General features: G+C 47.3%; 1 protein-coding gene across 5 annotated transcripts in view; it reads left to right on the plus strand.

Annotated features, from left to right (window-relative positions):
- Positions 1–13,024, plus strand: part of LOC143146907 (lachesin) — a 58,733-nt gene that overhangs the window by 32,990 nt on the left and 12,719 nt on the right. For all 5 annotated transcript variants that reach the window (XR_012992112.1, XR_012992113.1, XR_012992114.1 and 2 more), the window contains one exon: positions 11,358–11,571. Coding sequence is in view for 2 of the 5 variants with exons in the window: in XM_076311647.1 (XP_076167762.1) it covers positions 11,358–11,571 (214 nt within the window). In the remaining 3 variants the exon portion in view is untranslated. The remainder of the gene's footprint in view (positions 1–11,357; positions 11,572–13,024) is intronic.

The following is a 13,024-nucleotide window of genomic DNA, read 5'->3' on the forward strand; positions in this document are numbered from 1 at the left end:
CGTGCAGCCGGTATTACGGTAATGGGTATTTTTGTTAAACGGTACTCTGATAATCCGCGTTCCATTGCTCCACGTGACAGTACTTGCCAGTCTTTGAAGCTTTTATCCCGATTGCGATGCTCGAAAGTTTCGCGTTTATGAATGCGTGTCGTTGCGGTTTCCCCTTTTTTTTTTTTTTCGTCTCTCTCTCTCCTACTTTTTTTTTTTTCTTTTTTAACGCCGTTACAGCCCGTTGAAATCAGCGAACGCGGTATAACGGTTCCGAAAAAGGGGGTTACCGGTTGCGGGCGAGGGTGGGAACGGAATCATGGGACTGAATCGGGTCGCGGCCGCCTTTTTGCCCGTAATTTACAGGAATATTTGGAATCCGTTCAAGTGAGACGAGCTGAGCGACGTAAATCTAATTATATCGGAGAAGTCATATTGCGGTGCACCGAACGTCCCGTTTCTTGTTTCTCTCCTACGGGAGAATCTCTCCTCGATCGAAATTTCCGGGGAATTTCTCGAATTAACGACAATAATGAGATCCCTCGAATCGGCGGGGAAACCCCGTTGTTGTCCCGCGAAACGGAGACTCGGGGGAACGGGACGTGGAACGTTGAATTTGCTCGGCGCGAATTCCAACGATACGAAGCAACGATCGGGTCGACCGATAGAACGGACCCGTGCCGGTGGACGATAACCACGGTTCGTTTGTTTCGCGATTGAACAACGAGCGAGGCGATTCAACGACAAGAAAACAATACTTTCGCAACGGTTCTCGATTCGTGGTTCCGTGACGAACGTCTCGAACGTTCGAAATTATCGCTCGCGTCCCGGTACATCGTTCCGTAATCGTTTCGCGCGCAACGAAAACGTTCGTTTCGAGCACCGTGTAAAACTCAACGAGTCGCAACGACCGAGATCGTTACCATCGATCGAAAAAGGATTTCACACGGGACAGGGAGAAACGACCGGACGAATCCGGGCCCGTGTTTACCCGCTCGGCGCATCGATGTCGGGGACAAGAGTTTTACGATACCGCGTGTTCGCAACGTTTCGTTACCGGTCGGAGTCAAAGGCAAGCAGGATCGCCATTGACGCGTGCGTTTCCAACGACTCTTTCGCGTAACTCCACTCGGTAAATTTTACATTAAATTTTACCCGGTTCGCGTTCCATTTTCGAGCAATCGTTCGAACCGGTACCGCCCAAGAACGGTCCCCGTTCTGCATGCGCGATTTGTTACCGCGAATCGGTGAAAGCGTTTTCCACGAGAACGAAAAGAAGAGGACGGGCAGGGTTGGAACGAAAGGGAAGTTCCGAGGCCGGGCTCGCATTGTACACCGAGCCTCTTTGGAAATCGCTAACGATCTGTATCCTAGTAATTGGGTGGGCTCGCGATGCACGACCTCGATGGGAGCGGAGAGAACGTGAATGCGACGTACGGCATCGCGCAGGGACCTCGGTTCTGCATTCATATCGAGGAATTGATCGATAAGCGTGAACCGTTACAAGGGTTTCTTGAAACGGAACAACCGTACGGAGTACGTCCCGAAACGACGGGCCGATCTTTAGAACCGTGCTCCGACGATGACCGAGTCGCATGAATTAACCGGCGAACGACCTACTCGTCGTGTTACAAACGTCGGGACAATTCAACCGCGGTGCTCGAGAGTTTCTCGGCCTCTTCGGGGATAGTGCATTATACAAACCGCCCACCGTTGATATTAATCGATCGTTTGGCGGTTGGGCGGTACGACGAGCTCGAGTAATTGTTATTTTTTCAAAGAGTCGACGAAATACGTGTCGTTTCACCGTTCTCGCGGCTTGGATATTTATTCGCGGTTGAAATATTCGCAAATTCAACGCGCCTCCGACAAAGAGAACAACGAACGAGAGTGATATCGGGGTGGATCGAAAATAAAGGTCGAAACGCGATAAATAATGTTGTATTCAACGTAGAAAACCACTGTCTACGGGTGAAACCATTACTCACCGTCCTTATTTACATTAAGGGCCACGGTGACTAGAAACGACACATTTTCTTACGAATGCTTTTAGCGCGGAAAGATAAATTTTTATTACACCGGACACGCGTTCGAGTACTTCTCAACGGTAGCGGTCGCGCGACTTTAGCGTTCGAGTTGTTTCAAATTTTTGTAGCGCAAAACGGACCGTTAAAGTGTAAAGAATAAACAAAGAGGAAAGTTCAAACCGTACGGAACTTTTACCTATCCGAAAGGACCGTACCAATCGTACCGACTCGCGCGTATTTTTCACGGTGTCTATTATTCGTTAAGGTATTCTTTCGTTCGTTATTAACTTTGAAACTTCCCTTTTGTCTAGTTTTTCCACAGAGTGGTAATTCTTTCCAATTATTTCCTCCGGTTCTGATTCGACAAATTTCACGTTCCTAAAATTGTTTCGTTAACATCTTCAAAGAAGAAAACTTGTTCGAGATACTCGTCACGGTATCGTTATATGATACACTTCCGATAAACGCGAAACAAAGTCTCTTCCCTCGAAGAGGTAAACTCGTCGAAGCAGCATTCCGAGTTGATATTTACAGGAATTACAACGCGTTTTGGTAACAATGTTCGTCAATTTTAAGAGCAATTTTTAAATAACAATGCTACGATACGCGCACAAAGTATGTCACTGAAAAATTAAACGGAAACAGTCCCGCGCAATGTTACACGAGGAAAAATAACCTGTTCGGTCCTTTCAGGTACAGCTTCGTGTAATTTAAAACGTTTAAAGGAAGCGGTCTCTTATTGTTTTGGAAACTAGGAAACGTTCGGGTGGAACAAAGGTAGAAAGTTTCGATCGATGGATAGTTACCGGTGGCGAAAGTTTACTTTTGCGGAGTTGCCAATGGAATCGTTTTATCTCGTTCGGTGGTTCTAATGTTAATAATAATTAGACCGATTAGTGGATAAGTGGAGGAGGATTTTCCAAGTTGCCCCAGGTGTTGAAGTTCGTGTAATTGTCGTTTATAGCTGCTCGATAAACGCGAACCTCCTCGAGACGGTGTCTCGAGATGGATAAACATACCAGACGATTCCAAAATGGATGATCAAATTTTAAGACCGCACTCCGTACGCTCGAACGACGGTAATTTACTCGAATATTGATCCAACGCCGCTTTCGTTCCGAGTTATAAAAATTTCACCGCGTTTTAGTCGCGGTGCTCCGAGAGTTCCTTAACTCGCTGCTTACCAGTCACGTGAAAATACAGGTTTCGCGGATCGCCCGCCAACTGCTTGCCAGATAAAAACGAAGCGATGCATCGACTGCTCTGATAAAAAATACCACCCTGTTCCTCGAACCTTTTTCCACGGTACGCGTGTTTCGACGCGATGGAGCAACATCCAAAACATCCGGAACGAAATGAAAACTTACGGAGTGCGTATCCGTGGCGAAAAATCCGTGTCCACGACGGATCGAGTTTCCGTGCGCTTAATTCTTCCAAAAATTGAACGCGTCGCGAAAGAATCTTGCGCGAAAACGACGACGATCGTTTGCGAGCAGTCAGTGGAAGCGTAGCGAGTAAACATCGATTAAACGAGTCAGTTGGAATATTCTGGTTTGTTTGTTTGATCGGCGATAACGGAGAACGATACATTAATTGAAATACACCGAATAATTACGATTAATCGACGCGTCGGTTGGGAAATTTTCAACTCCGATCGTTGTACCGTAAAATCCTATACGTCCGTGTGTTTAACCAAGTTCGTGACGCGAATCATTGACCAAACATCAACCTTCTACCGTCGGGTAATCGTTATTTGTAGAGCGTTTCGTTTCTTTGTTCCCTCGTATTTTATTTCATCCGTGCCGGTTCACCGTACAGCGGCCGTTGAACAAACAAACGAATACAGATTCGAGCGTCGAAAGTCCGTCTAATTGTCGGATCGACGTAAACCGTAGGTATCGTTCGCTTTGGATGTTCTCGCGGCTTTATTTACGAGAAACGTCTCCAGACCGGGCGAGTGGCACGGACCGTAGAGACTCTCGAGGCTCTCGCATCCTGGTTATTCAGAGTTTTATACTTCCGGACGTAAACCCGGCCTTTCGGAAAAGTGTTTCAACGGCCGGTAGCGTTGTCGAGAGGCCGACGACGCACAGACAGACACTGTGCGGTTTACACTGTTCGAGGCCTCCGAGTGCATCAACGCGTCCTAGCACCCGGAAGTCTCGGTGAACGTAAACTGCATATCTCGGGTGCTCTCATCGCGTTCAACTGTTCGCAACACGGGAAAGGAAATATTTCCGCGGTCCTATTCGCGTAATTCTCTACCGCTCTTACGGAGCACCGCCAGATGTTTCTGAATCACCTTGTATACGAGACTCGGGAGCAACTTGTCTCGAAACGGTGGCTCGCGACTGAACAACCGGTCTCTCGCGGATGTATCGGGCCACGAGTCTAGAAATCGTGAATAGGTGTACACACCGGAGAGTCGAGTGGAAGGAAACACCACGGTCGAGATTCCGTTTACGCAACAGGCATCACCCTCGTGAGAAACGAAACACAAACACGACCGGCGGCGAGCCGTGGGGGCACGTAAATGGAGCCAGATTTCGGACCGGCGTGCTTCGGTGATACGCGTCGCAACGCGGTGTTTCTCTCCTGGAAACGGTAACACGTACCTACCTACCTACCTACCTATCTATCTATCCACACCGCGTACACGGGCGTCGCCTTTCAAGGCGCATACGTACGCGCACCGATGTACTTCTATACGGCGCCGTGTCTCATTTTCGATTCATTAAATTCTAAAGAGTTATTTCGCGCGACATACATTATGCGCGCGTGCGCCCCCGGACTTTATAATAATTTAAACTCGATGTAAATCAAACGGAGGACGAGGAGGCGCCGGGTGTACAACCTTGTGAAATGTGGCTTAATTAAAACCGTGCTTTTACGAAACAAACGTATATTTATCGCGGCACGCCGACGCGAAACTGAATTAATAGTACCGCGAACGAGAAATGTTTTTTCGTTACGTAGGCTCGCGCGTACGGGGTGGGTCGGTAAAAATGGTTCGAGAGAGGAGAGAGAGAAAAAAGAAGAAAAATAAATAAATAAATAAAATAGAAAACCATTATCCGTCGATATTCGCGTGTACTTTCATCGGTGAACGGTCCGCCCGTGAATTCGTTGAAAATTATCGCGCTCGGAGTTTCGTTCGATTCAATTTTACCGAAGGGCGCGAATTTTGCACACGCGCGCGGAGAGGTTCGCGCCAACCCATCGAAGCCAACGCGCGGCGATGATTCGGAGCGTATCGCGCGGCTACTTTCCGATCCGTTGCCTTTACGGGCCCGTTTCTCGCGCAAACGTTTGACCACCGATCCTCGATACGCGATATTTCGAGATACTCGCCTCCGAGTAAACGACCGTTACTCGACCCGATTCCGACTTGGCCAAAGCCGAGTGTTTTCGACTCACGGCTCGATACCGAAGTGGATACGCAAAGCGGAATCGTGAAAGCGAACCGAGTGGAATTCGCGTTCGTCGAATGTTTGGGTAACGCGTCTCGAAAACGTTTACAGATTTCTGTACCATTAATCAAACGCGAAGTATAATCGATCGGTGGCTGGGCGTGGTGGTGCTCGGCCCCCCCGCGAAACCTTTCGTAGGGAAAACGCGAGACGAATGCGTTTCATCGTCTTCGTTTTCCACGTTCGTTCGATCGAGCTCGATTGAAATTCGTTACGGTGAACGGTTCGCGAAACTCCCATCGCAATTTCCGTTCTTCGGTTTTCGTGTGTACACCACGGCCGGTGAAACGTTCCCGTGGTACTCGCGCGCGAATTGCCACCGTGAAACGTGAGAACTCGCGGCAGGCGACAGCTTCCTCCTTCCCTTTACCGCGCTGTTCTTTCGCCGGTGTTTATCCGTCGCTTCTCATTATTCCGCGAGATCCAGCCAATGCCCGTGCTCACGGACTGGGTAATCGTCTCGGCCGTTCTCGGTTCTTGGCATCCTCTTCCGCTTTTTAAACGCCACGCCGTCGCGAAGCGACGTCTTACGTAAAAGTTTCGCTCGACGTGGAACGAACATCGCGCCGCTCGACGCTCGGAGTAAACGCGAATCGCGCGAGACTCGAAAACCGAATCGTACACGTTTCAAGGATCTCGTCATTATTATAGGTTGCTACGAATAACTGCGCGTTCAGTATTCGGTCGGACTTGTGCACGGATGATGCAGCTTCGCGAATGCGGACTGTCACGGGCGCGAACTGTACTAGATAGAGACTCGTCAGAAAAAGCCCTTTTGGAGATTGGTTTCTCCTTGTTATGTCGCGCCTCGCTTCCCTCACCCTTGCCTATTCCTAGCGCTGCTTTTCGCGCTTTTTCGGAAGGACCAGCTCGAGTGGGGACCGAGAAAGTTTGGCGACGTAGGCTTCCTTCCGGCCTGCTACGCGCGACTAACCGTGTGCAGCCCTCTGAGCCTCACGTGTCGTCCAGAGCCCTTGGTTTGTGACTCCTGCAATTAGCTATCGAGGCAGCGTCGGGAAAGCTACGTAAAACATGCCTGGTGAAGGTTCCAAAGAAATATGCTTCCTCGCAAATAGCTTTCGTTGACCCGTGAGTCATAAACTATGCTAGCTGCTTGCACGTCAGACGTTTCGTCTAGGTGTACGGCTAGCCACGTTCAACCGTTCACGGATGAAACACTCGCGTTGCATCTTAACGATGAACGCGCGATAAGTGGAAGTAATTTCGGTGGCTAGCTCGCGACACGGTGGGAAGTCAAGGGTCGCGGGAGATCTTATCGTCGAAGACAAATCTCTCGCTTTCCAATTCCACGGTCAATTTTTCCACGGCTCTCGTAATCCTTCTCTCGCGGTGGCAGACGAATCGTTCCATTTAATCTCTCGTCGAGTGTTTGATATCTTTCCGAAGTAGACGAGGAGAAGAGCACCTCGCGTTTCGTACGAAAGTGCCGCGTTACGTGTGCGCGTGTGTGTGTGTTTTTTTTTCTTTCCGCTCCCCTCTGCTCTTCGAAACGTTGAATCAACGGATTAAAAGTATAAGGATGTAATTGGCCGATTCCCTACGGAGTACGGTCCATACGTACCGTGAAAGATTAACGTTTCCGTAACGACAAACATCAAGAATTCAATTTCACCGTGAAAGCGCTCGTATCCCTCGTTACCAGGTGCCTAAACTTTACGATGGACATAAAGACGTATAGAGAGTTAAGATCCTATCGCAAGGGACAGGGAGGTGGTGGATGAGATACATATCTCTCTCTTTCTCTCTCTTTCTCTCTCGATTCCGTGTTTCACGGCCAATTCCAACTGCGAGCCGTGCCATCATCCCGCACCGCGCTCGTTGGATTATCTCCGTTGATAGCACTTCTTGCAATAGGCTTTCGCGCTTTTAAATGCGGGAAGCTCGGCCTAGAAACACGAGGATGGATACTGAATCGCCGATGTAAAGCATAAAGGTCGGAGCACATTGAGCAATTCGTGTATTTACGTCCAATGCACGTTGCATGAATTCTGCCACGGAATAAGGAAACGCGGGATTTATTTTTCTATACGTCGGTATCCGCACAAATCTGGGCCAACGAACGAACAGAAGAGCATTACGCGAACGTGGAAAATCTGGATTATATTTTCCGAATCGTGACTCGAGCCGTGATTAATTATTTCTCTCTGTAAGTGGTAAATCCGTAAAGTGGTTGGCTTTACGACGCAGGGGGAGATTTCATTGGAAACCCGGGAAAGGAATTAACGATTCGCGATAATATTTCGACCGGTTTGTTATTCGAGCCGACCTTATTTGACGCGATATTAAAGAGAATATCGATTCACTTGAAACAACGGATATCCGAAATATATTGAAATCGGTTCGTCGATTTTAATTTCAAATACAGATGAAAAATTTCACGATTTATACAATTCCTGGGCGATATTTCCGTCTGGTCTCGGTACGATGCGTTTATCGCGTATACGTTGAGTCGTTGAGTTACTTCGAAACACGGAAATGAGCGACGAAATTGCGAGTAAATGTTCGCAATTGAATCTCTCGCGACGGGCAAACAACGTCGCAAAATTATAATCGTCGCGAAATAATTTGTCATTCGGTAACGACGAAACGAACGATATTTATTTTTTTTATCTTATTCTCTACGATTAGTCACGATTTGCACGATACACGCGTTCACAAGTTACACAAGTTCACGCGATCCATCGCTTCCACGTTTCGTGCTCCGGTTTCACCCTTTCGGTTATTAACGCGCGGTTAAGAATCATCCGGTACACCGTCTCATAATTAAGCTCGCGGCGTATAATTAGCGTAGCGGAAATCCACAGCGGAGTAAATAGGAGTAATAATTCTCCGAATAAATACGGATCATCTGCGAGGCGAGTTCCTATTGAACGTACCGGCCGATATAGGTTTCGCGATCAATTCCGGTCACGAGCTGTGCAATCATCCTGTGTCACAGTCCTGGGATTATTCTGACCGAGGGCATTTCTTGCTTACTCTCAGGTACGGGGAATCGAGTGGGAGGGAACGTACGGCAATTGCCGATCGTTATTGACGTACTACGTTTGCCGTGCGTCATATGTTCTCACTGTTTACAGGCCGTTACGAGTTTTCATCAGTTACGAACTTCCATCGGTGTTTGGTAGTCACCACTTTCGCCAACTTTTCAACGAACGATCGACTACTCATCGGGACGGTTCAACTCGCGTTCCATTTATACATCGAAACTCGCTTCGTAACGTAAACATAAAATGCACCGTGCCGGGATGCAACGGTCGACTCGCGACGCGAAGAGACCGATAACGCGACAAGAAGCGAAAGCAAACGAAAACTTTGCAACGAGACGCGTTTTCGTATCGTATTGTCGAAAATTACGGAACGAATGAACGATCGGAGAGAATTTTTGCGCAGCGTATCGTTCGAGGCAAACGGTGTCTCTCTCGGAGAGATTCGTTTTCGATAATTGTCAACGAGCGTTGTAGATCGATGTTCAATCTCGTCACGATTGCACGTTGCGCGTATACTCTGATAATAAATAATAACGATCGTCATTCGTTCGTAATCTACTTTCCACAGCATTATCGGTACTTTGCATCGAGGAACGATTCGAGCTGCATCGAAGCTCTCGACTATTGCATCGATTCGTGCGTATCGATTACAGCTTTTAATTACCGTTTAATTACGATCCACGAGTTTACGTTCATTGGAAATAAAACGAACAAGCGTAACGTTCGAGACCAATCGACAGACTTAGAGACAGTTTCCTTCTGTCGCAAATCGATACCTTTTGGCATCTATCGATCCGTGGGGGTGTTCGTAATGGGTGATCGGGTTTCGTCTTTGTTCGATCGGGAAATTGTAGTATAATCGAAATTGAACCGGTTCTTCGTGGAAAAATTCATTGAAAATCCGAACAGAACTTTTGTTTTACCACCATATTTGCCCACAGATTTTAATTAGTTGCGAGAGAGCAAAATCGATGAACAATAACGAATATCGACGAACACCGATCCAAGTAGAACGAACCTGCATTGAATGCACGCGTTAGCCAGGTCGTACTCGATTGCACGCGGACCCTATGAATTTTCAAAATCGATTTTCTCGAAATAGAAGCTCGGAACCAAACAAATTTTATCCCAATTTTTCGATTTATTTTTACACGAACTCGTACTTTGTTCTATTGTCCTGCAATTTCGCTTTTCGTTCCGTGTACGTTGCTGAAAAATTCGGAGCACTACTTCCACCTTTCTGCTCAAAATTCAAGCTTTTTTATACACATATTTGTAATATTCGTTTCGTCGAAAATTGTACCGATTCGTATTAAAAGAGCATTACTCGGATACGATGCGGAATGAGAATTGCAAATTGCGAATATTCTTCGGGAAAACGCGAAAAATTTAGAGACCAGTCTTTCTCGAAACGATACAAAGTATCGATTTTGATCGTCTCGTCGATTTATTGTCCACTTTCTTCGTCCTGGTATCTCAATGGAGTCTTATCGTGCAGGACGCGAAAAAGAGGAAAACAAACGATTAGTGCAAATTGCACATTAATCGTAATTCGAATCAGATTGGGTATTTACGTTTGCGCGCGAACAGAGTGGTAAAATTGATACGCCAAACCGATCAAAATTTGTATCAACGCGTAAACCACGCGCCATACGTGTTTCGTCGATCGAATTACAATATTTGTTTTGTACACTTGCAGTTTCTAAAACGACAAACTATACGGTGGTTTATTCGTCGCTCCCATCCCAAAGGGCAAAGCGGAAGAATTTTGTAATCGTTGGGAATACAGAACGACAAAGTATTCGAATCCAAAAACGATTATTCCGAGTAACGAGATTCCCGTATGTACGAAAATAGACTCGTTCGTTCCGAAGGGTGCTTAAAACTTTGAACGATGGTGTGTCTAGGTACTTGGTATAAACTTCCACGTTGATTGACACACCAGTCGATAAACCAACCGTTACGAGACGTTTCGGCGATTCGTGTTCCAAAGGAAGCACTAATTCGTCTAGAAACTGCAAATACGAGATATAGGTACCAAATTTCGATACCTACTCGATACCGTAACACGATGCTCGGCAATTGATACGTATCGGTATTAATCAATACGTTATTGGACCGATCTTATCGCTACTTTATGGAATCGATGTAGAGGCAACGCGAGCCAGGCAGGTCTCACCGAAGGGATCCTTTTCACGATAGAATCGAAACGATCGATCCCCAGGTACCACGGGAAGTTAATGAACATCGCGAAACGGACACTGGTTATTGACTGTGGATAGAAAATACTGACTAACGGCGGTGTTAGTGCTCCGGCACGGTAGTTACTGACCGTAATAGACGGACAATGGAGTCCGGGACTCGGTATTACGGGAAAGTGAATGGCGACCGTCGTGAGCAGACTCGGTGCTTGTTTGTTTCCTGCAGGAACAATATCAGGTGGTCGTCGCGTCGCCTCGGTTCTCGAAGAAACGTTCCCTGTAGCGCGCGGGACCCTCGATAGTTACGGATTATTGTACACACCTCCGAGCAATTAATTAAAACCTCGATTCGAGCAAGGAGAACACATTTTATCGGCGCAATAAAGCATCGCCGGAACTAAATTACTTCTCCAGCGGGGATTTTTCCACGCGGAGCGTGTTCCCAATTCCACGAGTGAACGATGAAAATTCGATCTGTAATAAAGGCGGTCGTCCGGGCCGCCGATTTCGCGAAATTTCAGGACCGGGTACACCGCGAACGGATCAAAATCCTGTCGTTCGGGGCAACGATCGATCCCGCCTACGGTCTCCTCGGTTTCGCCACCGATTTCCGCCATTGGCGACGGATCGTTCTCGTTAACGAGACTTTTTGCCGGTTCTCAGGTGTCGTGGATGAAGCGGAAGAACGGTCAGGAGTTACTGACCGTCGGGCTAGCAACGTACGCGAACGACGACCGGTTCCAGGCGATTCATTTCCACCACAGCGAGGACTGGACTCTTCAAATAAAATACGTTCAACCGAGGGACGCCGGATTGTACCAGTGCCAAGTGTCCACCCATCCGCCCACAAGTATATTTCTGTTCCTCGAGGTTGTCGGTAAGCGTGAAATTAAACACCAATGTAGGCTATTCGCGTGGCTGTCCGCTCTTCACCCGATAACCCGATATATCGACCATCGTTCGAGTTTCTAACCCCGTCTACCCTCCATGCCCGCATCGAGGATCAAATTTTTCCAGAGCTCCCTCTCTCTTTCTCTCTCTCTCTCCGCTTTTAATACATTTTAACCCCGCGTCTCGTTCGAATTCCCCGTTTCCATTGGAACACAACCATCGGTCGAATAAATTAAATTCTGGTTTATTTTGTCGAGCGGTTAATGAAATTGAAATAAACGATTTGCGAACGGGAGCGCGAGTGCGTACGATTAAACGAAACGAAAAAAAAAAAAAAGAGAGAGAGAGGAAAAAAATAGTGACAGAAAACGTTTCGTTCGTCACCGGGAACGGAGGCAAAAGTATCGATTCGAGTAACGATCTTCACCGTTAATATCGTCGCGACGTTCGTGCAACCGGTGTAAGTACGACGTCGGTGTCGCGGCCGGTTGTATCTTCGCGTTAACACCGTCCTCCTCTTCTTTTCTCCTTCTCTCCTCGGTGTCCATTTGCAACGGTTCGCAATTACGTTGGCCGCAATAACGAATATTACGCGTCCGCGTTTAAACGCGTACCAGCGCACAATGGATCCGAACCTGCCAGCGTGCCGAAGCTGTTTCCGTAAGGGACGCGTAAAGAGCATCGTTGTGTACTCGAGGACTACACACTATTGTCCGGCACCCGATAAGAGACAGCGCGCGAATACAGCGCGGACGCTTTTTCCTTATGGCAGTGGCTCGGGGATAGACGCTTTAAGAGCCGTTGTGCCTCCTTTTTTCTTCCACTTCTTCTTTAGTGGCACCCGCCTTGAACTACGATTTAAGTGTTTACATTTTCCTCCCTATTTACGCAGGCTCCACGTGTCAGCGTAAACGGTTCACCGTTCTCCAGCTTTCTCTCTTGTTTTCTCTCTCTCTCTTTCTCTTTTTCACAGAGACCACGAGAAGGAGAACATTTTTATCTGGATTTTATTAAGCAGACGGCCGATCAATAGCGAGAAAATGCTTTTTATCAGAACTGGGAGGCAGAAGTTTCGTGAATTACGGGTTCCTGCCTCGGCGACGGCGATTTAAGCGCGTTCGTATTTGTGTATTTGCATTTAGATTCCCAGTTTTTGAAAGTATCCCGGTTTGTACATACACACATATATATATATATTTATATATATACACACACACACACACATATATATATACACACATACAGATACACACACGCGTACAGGAGCGCGTGCACGAGTAGATTTGTATGCGAGCCGCTATCTAATTTTGTCCCGGTTTCCGGGGGAACGTGTTTTTGCCTCTGACATCTGACGGATACGTACGGGAGCCTTTCTCAGGTACTTTTAATATTTATGTTCTCCGAATCTGGGACGTGTAATATTTACGTTCCTTCTTCCA

This window comes from Ptiloglossa arizonensis, chromosome 5 (genome assembly GCF_051014685.1).
Source record: "Ptiloglossa arizonensis isolate GNS036 chromosome 5, iyPtiAriz1_principal, whole genome shotgun sequence".
NCBI lineage: Eukaryota > Metazoa > Arthropoda > Insecta > Hymenoptera > Colletidae > Ptiloglossa > Ptiloglossa arizonensis.